General features: G+C 45.0%; 1 protein-coding gene across 3 annotated transcripts in view; it reads right to left on the bottom strand.

The window, feature by feature from the left end:
* Nucleotides 1-14,123, bottom strand: part of LMO1 (LIM domain only 1) — a 67,188-nt gene that overhangs the window by 49,533 nt on the left and 3,532 nt on the right. For 2 of the 3 annotated variants that reach the window (XM_023506258.2, XM_031941434.1), the window contains exon 1: nt 10,788-11,415. The exons of the other annotated variant lie outside the window; for it this stretch is intronic. In XM_023506258.2, the coding sequence (XP_023362026.2) occupies nt 10,788-10,812 (25 nt within the window). In that variant the 5' untranslated portion in view covers nt 10,813-11,415. Of the gene's footprint in view, nt 1-10,787; nt 11,416-14,123 lie in introns of those variants that run through there. 3 annotated transcript variants of the gene reach the window in all.

The raw sequence follows: 14,123 nt of genomic DNA on the forward strand, positions 1-14,123 counted from the left end.
AGAGCTGATAGGTTTCCTCTCATAAACAATCATGTGCTGATTAGATAAAGGGTAAAGAATTAAATAGAATTCCATTCTGCAGGGCCCACGAATAGGATACCCAAACATCATCACTCTAAAGAGGCTCCCTTGAATTAAATGGAAATCTTAGTCAGGTGGGGGGAGGCTGGCCACCCAAAGATGATTTTGCATTTCAACCCAGTGCCTGCCTTGCTTCCGGAGACAGGAGAGGAGAGGCCAGCTCCCAGTACAGGAAGATTTCCATTTCTTTGTGTTAAAAGCATCTTTGGGGTGATTGGCTCCAGAAGGGTGGGGGGGGAGTGAGGGGAGAAAAGGGAGATTTCCCCCCTCTCAGACAGACTCACTTACTGGGGGAGTGTGAGCCCCAATCCGGCACACAAAGGGTGAAGCTTTTAGGGATGCAGCAGCAGGTGATCTCAGCGCTTCCACGAGTCCTAATGCTCCTAAAAGCCACTCTCCCCGTTTCTGTAATTGGGCAGCAGTAGTTAATGTAGTATTGACTGCATTATATGCTCCTGTGCACCCTCCCACTAATGCCAATTGCATCACCTTGTACCCTTACCATATTGCTTAGCCAATAGCTGTTAAAAGCAATCCAAATCATGAATCATAGAGGAAACTTTTAGCAAGACACCAGCATCCAAAGGAGACAATTTACAGTTGAGTTAATCTGGGTACATTAGCGAGACATGGATTCAGGAAGACAGACCAATTTATGTTACTTGCGTTTTACCCTTTATTGCCATGCGTAGGCAAATAACTGGGAGATCACAAAGGAAAAAGACAGGAGCCCCCTCCTTTCCCAAAGCCGATTCCCATCTAGCACCAGGGCCTGGTGGGCTGGAGGCCCACATGCGCATCAAGCTGACCTCAGAGTGAGTGTGTGCATCGCTGGATCTCCGTGGGCGAAGGCTGGGGGGTGGGGAGAAGGGGGAAGGAGGAAGGGAAAAAGCATGTAATTACTGCTGGGTATTTATTATAACCCAGCAATCTGACTGCTCTGCGGGGGTCCAGGTGCCTGGTGTCTGGAACATTAAATGCAGCCAGTCCTCCGGGGCCACCTGGCAAAGTCCCTCCTCTAGTCACCGCAGGAGCTGGTCTCTTATCTAAAGGTTGGGGATGGGCAGGGCTCCAAACAGGGCCTACAGTCCGCTGAGCTATGAGGCTGGGGTGGGAGGGACGGCACCGATGTAGAACACGGGGCTTGGGCTGCTTGGCGTGAGGGTGCTGGGTCCTGGCCGCTCTCTGCCCCCTGCTTAGGGCGCTCCTCAGGGAGTCAGGGGGTCCTTAAGCCCCTGCACTGAAGAGGACTGGCAGCTACAAAAAACAGGAGTCTGCTCTGGCTTCAGGGAACCTAATCACTCAAAGTTGTCATCCATTGCCCCCGGGGTCTTGGGACCCTAAGAGATTCTGCATGTCATTCTCACCCATCAGATACCGAGCTGATCCATTATCTATCTGGGGAGTTAGCACACCAAATATTTCACCCATCTGTGGCCCTGGAGATAAGGAGATGGGTGCTGTGTGTGTGTGTGTGTGTGTGTGTGTGTGTGTGTGTGTGTGAGAGGGTCTCATGTCCTAAGGCACCATACATGAGTCCGTCTGACCCAGGAGGTACAGAGCCCATACCACGATGTCGCTCTCCATACAAGGGGGCATGGGGGCTCACAACATCATTTCCAAGCTCTCTGTCTCTAGCCGACTCTTCAGGTTGGGACTGAAAGTCCTGCCCAGCAGCCTGGCTCTGGCCCACATTTCACATTACTGTTCCATTTGGTGCACTCTGCATTCTAGCTCTATCAGTTCATTAGCTTTCTAGCTGTCATCTCTGGGTCTAAGCACAAGCGGCCTCCCCATCCCAGCTGGGATGCACTTGCTTTCCACCTGGGCGTAGCGGTTCTCCCACCTCAGAGCTTTTGCTCATGCTGTTCCTTTTTCCTCTCTATTAGAATTCCTAGTCATCCTTTTCAACCTAATTTCTTCTATGAAGTCTTCCCTGATTTCTATAGTCACCAGCAACTTTATTCTCTGCCCTCATGACCTCACAAAACATTGTTTTATATTTGTTTAAATCATTCTAACGATCTGTATTTATATCTTCTCTCTACCAGATTGCAAGTCTTCTGAGGTCAAGGACCATGACTCATTTAAACTTTTATGTCTCCTCCAGTGATGAGCAATCAGGGCTCTGTATAAAGCTAGCACCCAAGGCAACATGTACGCTGCCCTGCCCACCCTTTCTTCCTGTTGCCTCTAACCCACCTCTGGTAGCAGATGGAAGAGCAGTTTCAGTGCCCAGGACAACTCCAGAATGGCACCCATGGTTAAAGGGTCCCAAACTCAAAACAACTGGGATTGAATTGGGGCCAATGATATTAACAATTTATAGCTTAATATTTGTTACAAGGTTTTAGTTTTTTCCCAATTGAGGGTGGGGTAGAAAGTGAGAAGAAGATAAAGTAGACTTTTGTAAATCGAAAAAAATGAAATTCAGTTTTAAAAAGTCAATGCTTAACCATATCCAGTTTCATTTTCCCACGTTTCATTATCTTTGCACATTTCAAAAATTAAAAAATGCCCTAGAATTTTTTTTTTACACTTCCAGTCCATAATGAAAGAAGATTAATCTGCTCATAGTGTTCCTGGCTAGGATTTGAGGGACTAGTTATGATGGACTACATTAAATTACACTAGAAATAACAACACTGGGTTCAGGGGTAAGAGACCCCAGTTCGATGCTTCTTCCCCTTATTAGCTGGTGACATCATTCCCAACCTTTAGACTTCTATTCCTTTATCTAAAAAAAATACTTCCCCCACCTGCCTCAAACTGTTGGGAGAATAGTACTTTGTAAACCTTCAAATGCTGTGAAAATAGAGGCTGTTCGTATTAGATTCCTTGTTAAGTTTATTGTTAAAAAGACAGAAACATGGGGACTCTGGTTGGAAGCATCCATAGATGAATTAGTACAGCTCTCTAATTTTACAAATGAGAAAACACTTTGGGAAAAGACCTGTCCCAGGTGACACAAATGGTAATTAGGTGGGCTTTGATTGGAAGCCAGGATCTCAGATTCCAAATACAATGTTTTTTCTTTTCCCACCACTATACTGTATTGCTATATCTTGATTTTTTTAATAGAGGGTCATCCTTTTGCCCTCACTTTTCAGGAGGTAAAGAGATACAATGTGGTAGTGGGTAGAGGTAAACACGTAGCTTAGCTGCCCATGTCTATATTTTCCTTCTGGAACTCCAGGCCAGCTGAGAATCAAACATTTTCTTGATCTCCTTTCCTTCCCTACTCACCAGTCATCCCCAAATCACCACGAGCTGCTGCCCACTCATAACTCCTTTCCTCATCTGGGCTGCAATGCAGTCTGGAATGAAGAGACTTTAAGGTCGCATGGCTTGCTGGGGGGCAGAGCTGGGACTCCTGACCTGAGGTCCCGCGTTCTTACATTAGAGCTGGGGTGTTGTCACCTGTGTGACATTGGTTGCACTGAACTCAGCCTTGGAATGGATGGCGGAGACTCACTAAAGCATCGTGCCGGAGCTTCCTGTAAACCTGGGCCTAGAAGGCCAAGAACCACTTCCCAAATAAAAGCAATTAATCTAGAAATCCTAAGTTTAACCATTTGAGAAGCTAAACTCACTGCCCATCTCTGTGGTGACCCTCACCGTTCGACCTAATGGATTACTTTATTAATAATGCACTGTGCTTTAAAAGCAAAAAAAAAAAAAAAATCTGACAATTCAATACTTCAGAAAGTCTCTTAAAAACCGTTGCTACGGCAAAACCCGATTGATATTTTATTATCTCTCAGAAGTGAAACATGAAAGCCAAGCACCACCGCAGCATCACTGCTACTGCTTTGGTCTTTCACAGTCCCGAGTCTCTTGCAGACCCACTCCGAAACAAACTGGAGCAAAAGCTTCTTCCAAGAACCCTACTCAGATTGGGGAGGGGAGATTAAGATTTTCAAGCTTTTCAAGTGAAGGGGGGAGGAAATACTTGCGGGCTACCCTACAGCTCCCCTAATTTCTTTGCAACATCAAAACAGAACCAATTATACAGCACAATGAAGGAGGGGAGAACAGAGAGTATCACTGTCCTCCACCCCCCAAGCTATTACTTGGAAAGATGGTGAGATCTTGAGGGACATTTTTTGACCCAGGAAGGTGAGAACTCCTTTGGAGCAGAGGCAAGGGGAGAATAGGAGTAAGAGACTCAGTCGTGTCTCTAGCCCTAAAGATCAGGAATAACCCTGTCCTTTTATAACAAGGGCTGGACCAAAGACCAATGATATCAGCAAAACTCGACTACCCAGGAAGATAAATGTTAAGGATTCTGTTTGCTTTGTGTAGATATGCTTTCCATCAATGCAGATCATTGCATTCTCTTTAGATTTGTCATGGTTTATGGGTAAGAAGTACATCCCCTGGTGACTGAGCTTGTGAGAAGTGCACCAGCCTGAGCTAGACTGGCTCGCCAAGGATGCACAGTCTAGGATGAAGCCTTTCCAGCTTGGAAGTTATGGGGTAACGACATCGGAGGAATCATCATGGAATGCCGGACAGAATGCTGAAGTGGTGGTACAACTGATAGAGCATTGGGTCTGGAGTTCAATCCAGACACTTAGTATCTGTGGGACTTTTGGCAAATCATGTAATCGGCTAGCCCCAGTTTCCTCATCTATAAAATGGGGGTAATAATAGTGTCTACCTCTCAATATTGTCGTAAGGATCAGATGAGATCATTGGAAAGTACATTACCTGGTACATAGTGCTATGTAAATGTTAGCTGCTGTTATTATTACTAAGTGGTGTTAAAGCACTGGACAGTATGCATATTATGGATTATGAATGTGATGGAAGTGTGCTGTAAAAATAATAAAAGGAAGGGACGGCTTCAGAGAAACCTGGGAAAACTTGTCTGAACTGATACAAGCGAAGGAAGCAGAACCAAGAGAGTTTATATGAAAACAATTTTGAAAAGAGAAACCATTTTGAAAGGCTGAGAAGAAACTCTGATCAATGCTCTGTCTGACCACAAATTCCAAAGGACATATAATGAAATAATGCTTCGCATCTCTTGACAGAGTTGATAGACTCGGGATTTAAATTGAGATATGTTTTTTTTGGAACGTAGCTAATGCTGGAATTTGTTTTGCTTGACTATAAATAGTTGTTATGAGTTTTTCTTTTTTTTTTTCATGAGGGATAGAGAGGAAAGAGAGAAGGTAGATTTGCTTTATATAAAAAATTTCATTTAAGAAAGAAAAAAGAATGCTGAACTGGGAAGTCACGGGGAATGAGGTTCAAATCCTGTTATTAGCTGTGGGATATGGGCAAGAATCTTCATCTGCAAAATGAGAGGTTTGGACCAGAAGCCCTTTAAGGATGCTTTCAATTCTAAAACTTAGGAGTTATGACAAAAGCTTCAGGAACCTAGGATTAACTCGCCACAATTAATCAATATGAAGAAGACTCTAGTAAGGTAAAGTTATATTTTTGAAGGAAAATTTTTAAAAGATCTCTTTAAAAGAAAGTAAATCTGTTTTGCCTCAACAGTTATTTTTGTATGAAATCAAGAGAAGGATGGCTAGTTTGGAACCCCCATCCTTCATGCTCCCTATGATCTTCAGGGGACTCCAGTGGGATCACCAAGCTGATTTCTAAAGGCTTGCCATGATGAATTTGGCACAGACTTAGTTGGAAATCCATATTGTGGTTGGGGGAACCTGTTTATAGAGCTTCATTCCCTTGTGTTTTTTTTTTACTCCTGCCCTTCCTTAACTTTGCAACCATAACTTAGCTGTCTTCTTATAGAATATCCCATCTTGGCCCTTTTTCCTTACTGACAAATTCCTTCTGGGGGCCTCTAACTGGGGATGGGTTGTGACTTCATTTCTCCCTTGGCTGCGCTTCTGACTCTGGAACTTTGCCATAATGGCCCTGTGGAAGGATCTTTCTCTCCCCCTCCTCATTCAACTCCCTTTAATGTGTTTTCTTCCTCCATCATAATGTAAGCTTTCTGAAGGCAGAAGATGTTTCTCTCTCTCTCTCTCTCTCTCTCTCTCTCTCTCTCTCTCTCTCTCTCTCTCTCTCTCCTGTCTCTCTCCTGTCTCTTTCTATTCTCTGTCCTCTGTTTCTGTCTTTCTCTGTCTCTGTCTCTCTTCCGTTTCTCTCTCTCCTCTCTTTGTTCTCTCTTTGTGTTCTGTTCTCTGTCTCTGTCTCTCTTGTGTCTCTGTGTTTTCCTCTGTCTGACTCTCTTTTTTCTGTCTCTGTCTCTTGCTTTTCCTTGTATGCCCAATATTCTTACAGTGCTTGTCACATGATAAATGTTTAATATAACTTTGTTGACTACTTGTTGCCTGTCCACAGCAGTAAGGAGACAATATGGGATGGACAATTGAGATAGAACAATTGTGTGGAGTCCTCCTCTCTAAGAGAAGATGGATGGAAGAGAAAGAACCTTGAATGACACTGCAGGATTCTTAGTGCTGGGTTTAACTTTAGCAAGCTCTAAACCTCAAGAAAAAAAATCCCACAGCATCTTGAAAGAACATAAGAGTGTTTCCAGAAAGAACTGCTGAGGAGACAATTGATTCTTTCTATACCAAAACTGGGATTTCATTATTTGCTCTCATAGCCCTTAGGAGAGGATCAGGGAGGCTCTAGGCCATGGTGGTCTTGAGCAATACCAGGTTGAATTCTGTAGGTTCTTGCTGACAGCCTAGTCTTGCTTGCTTCATTCAAGGGTCATCCAGGAGCCCTGGACTCTTCTGAACATTTCAAGAGCCTTCAGATTAGGTGAAACATATGTGGTCATTTCACTGCTGCAGAAGGGCAGAACCAGATTCTTCCCCCTCTAGCACTTCCTCCTGAGGATTGCTGTGTAATACTGGGTATTTAACCACAAGCCTTTCCATTCTCCTGACCTCAAAGTTCAATGTAAAGAGTGTTGTTTCTAGAGCCAAATTTGGGTCCTAATTTGAATATAAAAATTCTGCTACTTAAATCCCTTTTTCAACTTGGGCAAACCAATTTACAGCCTCAGTTTTCCCACTTTTTTCGGGAGAAGGTTGGACTTGGATGACCTCTATAGTCACATACAACTTATGATCATTCGAGCATGTTGGCAGCTGCCTCATCTCTGTTCCTTGCTATTAGGATTGGGCCGGCTGGACAGAACCATTAGATTTAGTCACATCTCTGCTGCTTACAGACTTTTCAGAAAGAATCCTATCAGCTCTTAAATATGAACTTATGGTTTTCAGACAGTGGGGTTAGTGAACGGCACAAATTGTATGGAAAGATCTGTTCTATAGACGATCAAACCAAATGTATTGATCTCTTCCTTCTATGAATTCTCTCACCTGTCCCATATATTTAGTATCTTCTATACACACAGACACACAGACACACCATTTGTGGGTTCTATGTCTGCTATGGTGATCTCATGTTCCAATTCCATCTGTAGTGATCTCTTAAAAAATGAATGTTGAAAACTATCTTTACGTGTAATTGGAAAAAATAAAATATAATTAAATAAAAAAGAAAACAAAAATAACAAAAAGAAACATGGTAATCATTTTAAAATTGAGAGGTGATAGAGACCTGGATTCCGGTCTTGCCTCTGAGGCATGCTGGCTGGATGACCTTGGGCAAGCCATTTACATTTTCAGTACTGTAGACCAAAAGAGTCAAATTCCCTCAGCTCTTAGGTCACATGTAATACAGCCCGAATGAAATGAAAATGTCATTGGGAAATCTTTAACAAAAATATAACAAAAAATAATAATTAAAATATAACATAAGTAATGTTAATTTTTGTTCGTCTATGTCAATATATAACCCTACAAGGATCAGTTTCTATTTGAATTTGACACAAATTCTGATCAAAGCAGCTCTCTAAGACTTAAATTTATAGATAAGTGTGGATCTGCATTGATAGGGATAGTTCCTTACACCAATGAATGAAATCATGGGTCCAATCGCTGCTCTTATCCTATTTCAATTGGATTGACTAGAGCATGCAAGAAGAGTGACATTGGGGTATCATATGGAAGTGAAGAGACAGGCCCCTGTTTTCCTTCAAGCTAAGAGAGAGCCCAGGTCCCTGTTCCATCCCTGGATTGATATGTGCCATGGGGCAAGTCCCTGAAATTCTGTATTCACTCACTGTCACTGTTACCCACTGGTCTCACAGAATACGAATCCCGATAGTACCCAGGTATATGGTTCAGGATATGGTCCTTCACTGATGCTCAAGGCAGGAGATGAAGCATCCTGGCTGAGTTAAAACTGCTCCTGTGGTGATGATGGGTATGGGAGTGGGTTGGACAAGAAAGACAGAGTGCAAGCTCAGGGTGGAGGAAGCACAGTTCCTAGAAAGCCATAGAACTAAGCTTGGGTGGCCTAAAGTGGGTTTGCTGGCAAGCCTGGGCCAAGTAGCCTGAGGACTCGATGAACCAACGACCCAGGACTTCACCTCAAGGTGAAAAGAAGTCTGTGACTTTGTCGGTCACAGGTGCAGTGAGACATTTTTGTTGGGCAGAAGCCCACCTGGATACTCTGACTTTTGAGATGGTATAGTGGATAGAATATTGGACGTGGAGTCAAGAAAATCTGAATTTGTCGTCTCAAGACATTTACTAGCTGGACAAATAAATTAGCTTCTGCTGGACTCATCTTTAATATCATTTTACAGATGAGGAAACAGAATAAGACTGGGAGTTTTGTAATGGGATATAATCATTGCTACAGTCCACAAGAGGTACAAAATGACATTAAAGATATCACTCACACTGTTGATATAGGGGTTCAAACATACAGGTATGCAGTTGTCCTGCGCCTGACTACCTTGACCATGGGGTTGGTTATGACTGAGATGTTTCAGCCTTCCCACTCCACGGGATTCAGAGCTGGCTGTGACTTAGAACCACCTAGTCCAACCTTGTATTTTATAGATGAAGATTTGGAGATCTGAAAAGAGAAAACTTGTTCAAGATCATGCAAGTAGTAAGTAGCTGAACCTACATGCAGTTTTCTGACTCCACATTTAGAGCTCTGAATGGAAATAATCCTGTCTTGCAATTGGGCCCACAGAGGTTGCCTAATTGAGGTCTTCTCTTGTCTGTTAGCTCATGGGAAGGGGTAAGAAGGGATCTCAGTAAAAGAAGGTAAGAGATGGGATTGGGGTGGGGGGTGTCTCCCACTAAAGCCATCACAGTTGTGGGCAGGTGGCCCATTTCAGCTCCACTTCAGAGACTTATTCATTAGTTTCTATTAACTGGGAAGGCATTTGGGGGAAATTCCCAATTGTCTGTGTTGGCAAGGGAGGAGGCCAGAGGTGGACTTGGTCAGATTAGCACTTGTATGTCCCACTGCACCTTGGTACCTCTCGGGTATATAAAAGTCTTGGGAAGACTTGACTGAGAATCCCAGCTTTGCCCACTCATGACATTGCTCCTGTTTTCTCCACCCATAGCCCTCTTGTTGCATCTCTAGTTCTCTCCCCCAAACACACACCTAGTGGGGATGCTGCTGCCTCCGATAGCTGTCTCCCTATATAGTCAGATACAGGAAATTTCCTTAACCAGTGGAGGGGGCCCTATGTAACCATCTCTAATAATTCTTCTATTCCATTTTTGACTCCAACTCCATGAGCTTCCACTCTGTTGAATAAGCCCAGCCAGCTCTTTGCTCCAAAATCCACCAACTCTCTGGATGAATCCCATTTGGCCAGGGTCAGGGGAAGGGGGGTGGGATTTCCAGAAGAGCTGGGCCAGTCAGGTCCTTCTTGGAAACCACAGCAATGATTATATGCCATTACAAAACTCCCAGCCTCAACTTCCCTCACCCTTTCTAGAGATCCCAGAGAAATGGGCACTAGGCAAAGCCTGCCCAAGCAGTCCAAAAATCAAGGCTGGCAAAGGGAGCATGGGAGGGGGGGGATCCACCTCCTAGACTTTCCCCAGGGGCAGTGGAGCAATTTTCTTACATACTTGCAGGGTTTGGGAAGCTTTTATCTTAATTCTGGGCTGGGGCTGGGGTGACATCCTTCACCTCCACAAGCCGGCTGCTGCTGCTAAAGTTCAGAGGTGAGCCCGGGAGCAGCCTCGGGCAGTCCTTTACACTTCAGGGCTGCACTTTTACTCGTCCCTCCTCCCTCCTTCCCCCCAGTGCTCTGGGAAGGTGGCGATTTTGCTTCCTCTGCTTCGGGAGAAGATTAGGTTAAGGCTGCCGGGTTTATGGCCGTGGTGGGCAGGGAAGCCGCAAAGACAAAATACTGAGTAGGAAAAATGATTATGGCAATCGGGCAGCCGAGGGGCCCCTTAGTGCCTGCACTTTGATTCCAAAGAAATGCACACCCAACACACACACACACACACACACACACACACACACACACACCACACCCTCCCGCCCACCCCAACTATATAAAGAAGCCCTCGAAAGCCCGGACCAATGAGTCATTGGGTTCTCAGCCTGGATGATTCAAACGGGCAGAAATGGTTCCTACTGTACATCCTTCAACAAACAGAGCGTGGAGTGACGCCTTCTGGGCTAGATTACTTTTCATTAATGCCAGGGAGAAGGGCGAACGCGGCGGGTCGGCCCCTGGCACCGAGGCACGCTCGCGTGCCCGCCGGCCCCCGGTCCGCTCGTGCCCGGCCAGGGCCGGGTCGGCCGGCGTGGGATAGGGGAGGCGCGAGAAGAGGCTGCCCGCTGGGGGACGGTGCCCTCCTCAGCCGACCTACCGTCCTCCTTGTCCAACACCATCATCTCGGGGAGGGAGAAGTGTCCGAAGGCGGGCGTTGCGTCTCCAGCCGCTGCAGCCTCCGCTCCGGGGAGGAGAGGTCTCGGCTCCGGGAAGCGGGATGAGCTAGCGCAGCGGACGGCCCTTTGGCAGCCACTGAGCTCTAATTACCCGGTTGTCCAGCTCTTAACCTAGATTGCACTCAGCTAGAATTACATTCAGAAGTGAAGCACTTTGCAGATACAAAAGCAGTCTCACCTACTTTTTTGTGCCTCAGAATTGCAAGAGACTAGGGGGCTGCAATTTAGAAAGAGAGAGGAGAGAGAGGAGAGAGTAGGAGGGAAGAGGAGCAGAGTTTTTCTTTGATTCTCACCTTCTAAATGGCTCAATTTGCCCAGTATAATCTGTCTTAATGTAACTGCATTTGATAGCTCATAACCCTGGCTCTCGCAACTACACAGCTCTGTCTTATAAAGTGCTTTCCCCTTAGATTTAATCTGAATCTAAATCTAAAATTATATTCAAAGAGATGGGAGGGGAAATATCGGAGGCTGGCTACCGCTGCCTTTCTCTCTCAATTTATGAGGTCTGCACTCTTGCTACTGAATAAATGCGCACATTTCCCAGAGACAGCCCCCCTCCTCCCACACTGCCCCCCCTCCCCAAGAGTTTAATGGGGAGTGGAAGGCTGCCTGGTTCTCCAGCACCACCTACAGGTCTCTCTTTCTCTCTCACTCCCCGAGATCATTTCTGCAGATGTTTCAGGACCAGAGGTGCACTGTGGCCCTTAGCTAGAAGAGGGGCACCCAGTCTCCGGCCTCTTTCCCTGTCCCACTCCGCTCCATGGGTGCGCGGGGTATCAGGGGGGGGCATCTTTTCTGCCAGACTCAAGAGCTGGTTCCCTCGGGTCCCACAGAAGCTCCAGGCCTGAGGGAATGGCCCACTCTCATTTGACAGAGGGAGGGAATCCACCTGAAGGGGAGAATGACTCCGCCAAGCTCACGGACTCAGATTGTGTGGTTCACACACACACACACAGGTTTGAGGTTCAAACCTGGTCCTTTCAGCTTCCCAGTCAGGGCTCTTTCCAACACACCGTGCCAATTCTTGAGATTTGGTGTCTGACTTTCAACCTAGAAAGTAGCAACTGGAGATTGGAGTGCTCTGTGGTCTCTCCTTTTCTCCTCTCCCCATTTCTACTACTGAAAGAATCTCAGTGACTGGCCAGCCATTACCCAGGTGGCTGAAGGTCACCTTTCTATCTTGAAAGATCCCAGCTCTCTTGGGCTATTCTGTGGTTCTAGGGTTTGTTCTAGAATCTTATTATGCTTTCCCAAGTGGGTCACCTAAAGTTCTGCATAGGGTTTAAATCTCTACCTTCTTCTGTTTGCGAGGAACACCACTTTACCCCTATCCTCTGTTGCCTTTGAGGGAGAACACCATTCTATCCCTATCCCCTGTTGTCTTTTGGGGGGAACACCACTCCATCCTTATCTTCTGGTGCCTTTTGGGGAGAATATCACTCTACCCCTATTCTCTGTTGTCTTTTGGGGGGAACACCCTTCTACCCTTATCCTTTTGCCTTTTGGGGAGAATACCACTCTGCCCCTATCCTCGGTTTGCAAATTGGCTTCAAGCCAGTTTTGAATGGGATTATACCCACAATTTAGTCAAGCACACCAAGATGGCATTTTTCATGAGTACATCTTGATAGAGAAATGGATATTTACATTTTCTCTTATGAGTGGAAGGTCCCAAGTATAGGAGTAAGGAAACCTTGAATGCTTTGGGGTTTGTCTGTAAAGCAAGGATAATCTGTTCTGCCTTCACCATAAGGTCATCATGAGGGTCATATGAATTATCATATACAGTTATGAAAACACTTTGTGAACTACAGAACACTATTTAAGTGAAGGACTTTCTTTTAGCCACAAAGAAAAGCTAGAACTGTAGATCTTCCTCTTAATATGGTTAACAAACGTCTTCATAAGACTGATATAGGCAATGCAATGATTATTATCCCCAGTATGAAAGAAATGGAAGCTGAGGAGCTGTGAGGGAAAATGTCTCATCCAGAGTCACATAACTAGTGATACTAGTCCTTGGAACTCAGATATTCTGACTCCAAGATCAATGGACTTTTCACTAAACCATATGTACCTCCCTAAAACCCCTCAGACCACATCTAACCCCATTTCAGGGACCCTGCCCTCTTTTTTCCAAACAGAGAAGTGAGACTTTTCAAAAGCAAGAGTAGGAAGCTCAGGCAATACATCTCCACAACCTGCTTTTAATTAGCTTCCTTAGCCACAGCTCAGATGCTTTCCCCTCATCCCCCTCGTTTTGAATGCTTAATCCAAAGAGTCCTTGGATATATTTGAAGCTAAGTAGCTCATTTTGCACAGAATAGCTTTTATCCAGGACTCTTTCCCTTCCATTGGTGACAATTTGGAGAGATGAGCAAGGTCCCTGATACACTTAAGGAAGGAGGGACTTGATTCTCACTCATTAAAAGGGGCTTCCAAGTCACATATTAAGAAAAGTTCCCATTCAGTATTCATAGTCTCCCCCAAACAAACAAAAACCATGGCATTACAATAACCCAGAGTCTGGAATTACATATCCAGGTCTCTCCTATCGCAAAAACCTTCAGCATTAAGTTCCCTCCCTCCAAACCAAAGCACATTCCTGGCTCATATCAATAATCACCCATCATTTCCGAGGCCAGAAGTTTTGGCACTCTGATCAATCAAGAGTGGAATGTTATTTTATTTCCTTCAGATATTCAGCCTAGAGTCCCACATTATCACCACCTGAGACATTCACTCAAAACCATCTCATTTCAGTAAGATCATTGTCCTTGTGCACATGATGTAAAGAAGGAATTTCCCTCCCACCACAGAATTGGGCTGGGATTTTCTCTTTGCTTGTATGTGTGTCTGTATGTTCTTTGCCTTCCTCATTTTCTTTTATTTCACATCTTCTCACATATACTCAAGAAGTTCATTTTCAACATCCGATTTCTCCTTAATCTCCAAGACACCTCATTAGCAGTCAAACAGCTAGAATTCCAATAATTAAGCCATGAGAACTGGACAAAATATCTAAATGCTATCAGGGCAGGAACTGTGTGAGCTGAAATCCCACTTGCTAGGATTTGGGGAAAGGAGGGAAGGAAGAGCTATAGACTGGCGGCAGTGCCCAGGGACTGCAGGACATATGGGACTAGACCTAGATTATGGACCTCCTTCATTGGGAAAGTCTGCCCTGTGGGAGAGATACAACTTGATGTCATCAGAAGACCTAGGTTAAAATCATGATTCTACCATTTATTATC

The sequence above is a fragment of the Sarcophilus harrisii genome, chromosome 6, assembly GCF_902635505.1.
Source record: "Sarcophilus harrisii chromosome 6, mSarHar1.11, whole genome shotgun sequence".
Classification (NCBI taxonomy): domain Eukaryota; kingdom Metazoa; phylum Chordata; class Mammalia; order Dasyuromorphia; family Dasyuridae; genus Sarcophilus; species Sarcophilus harrisii.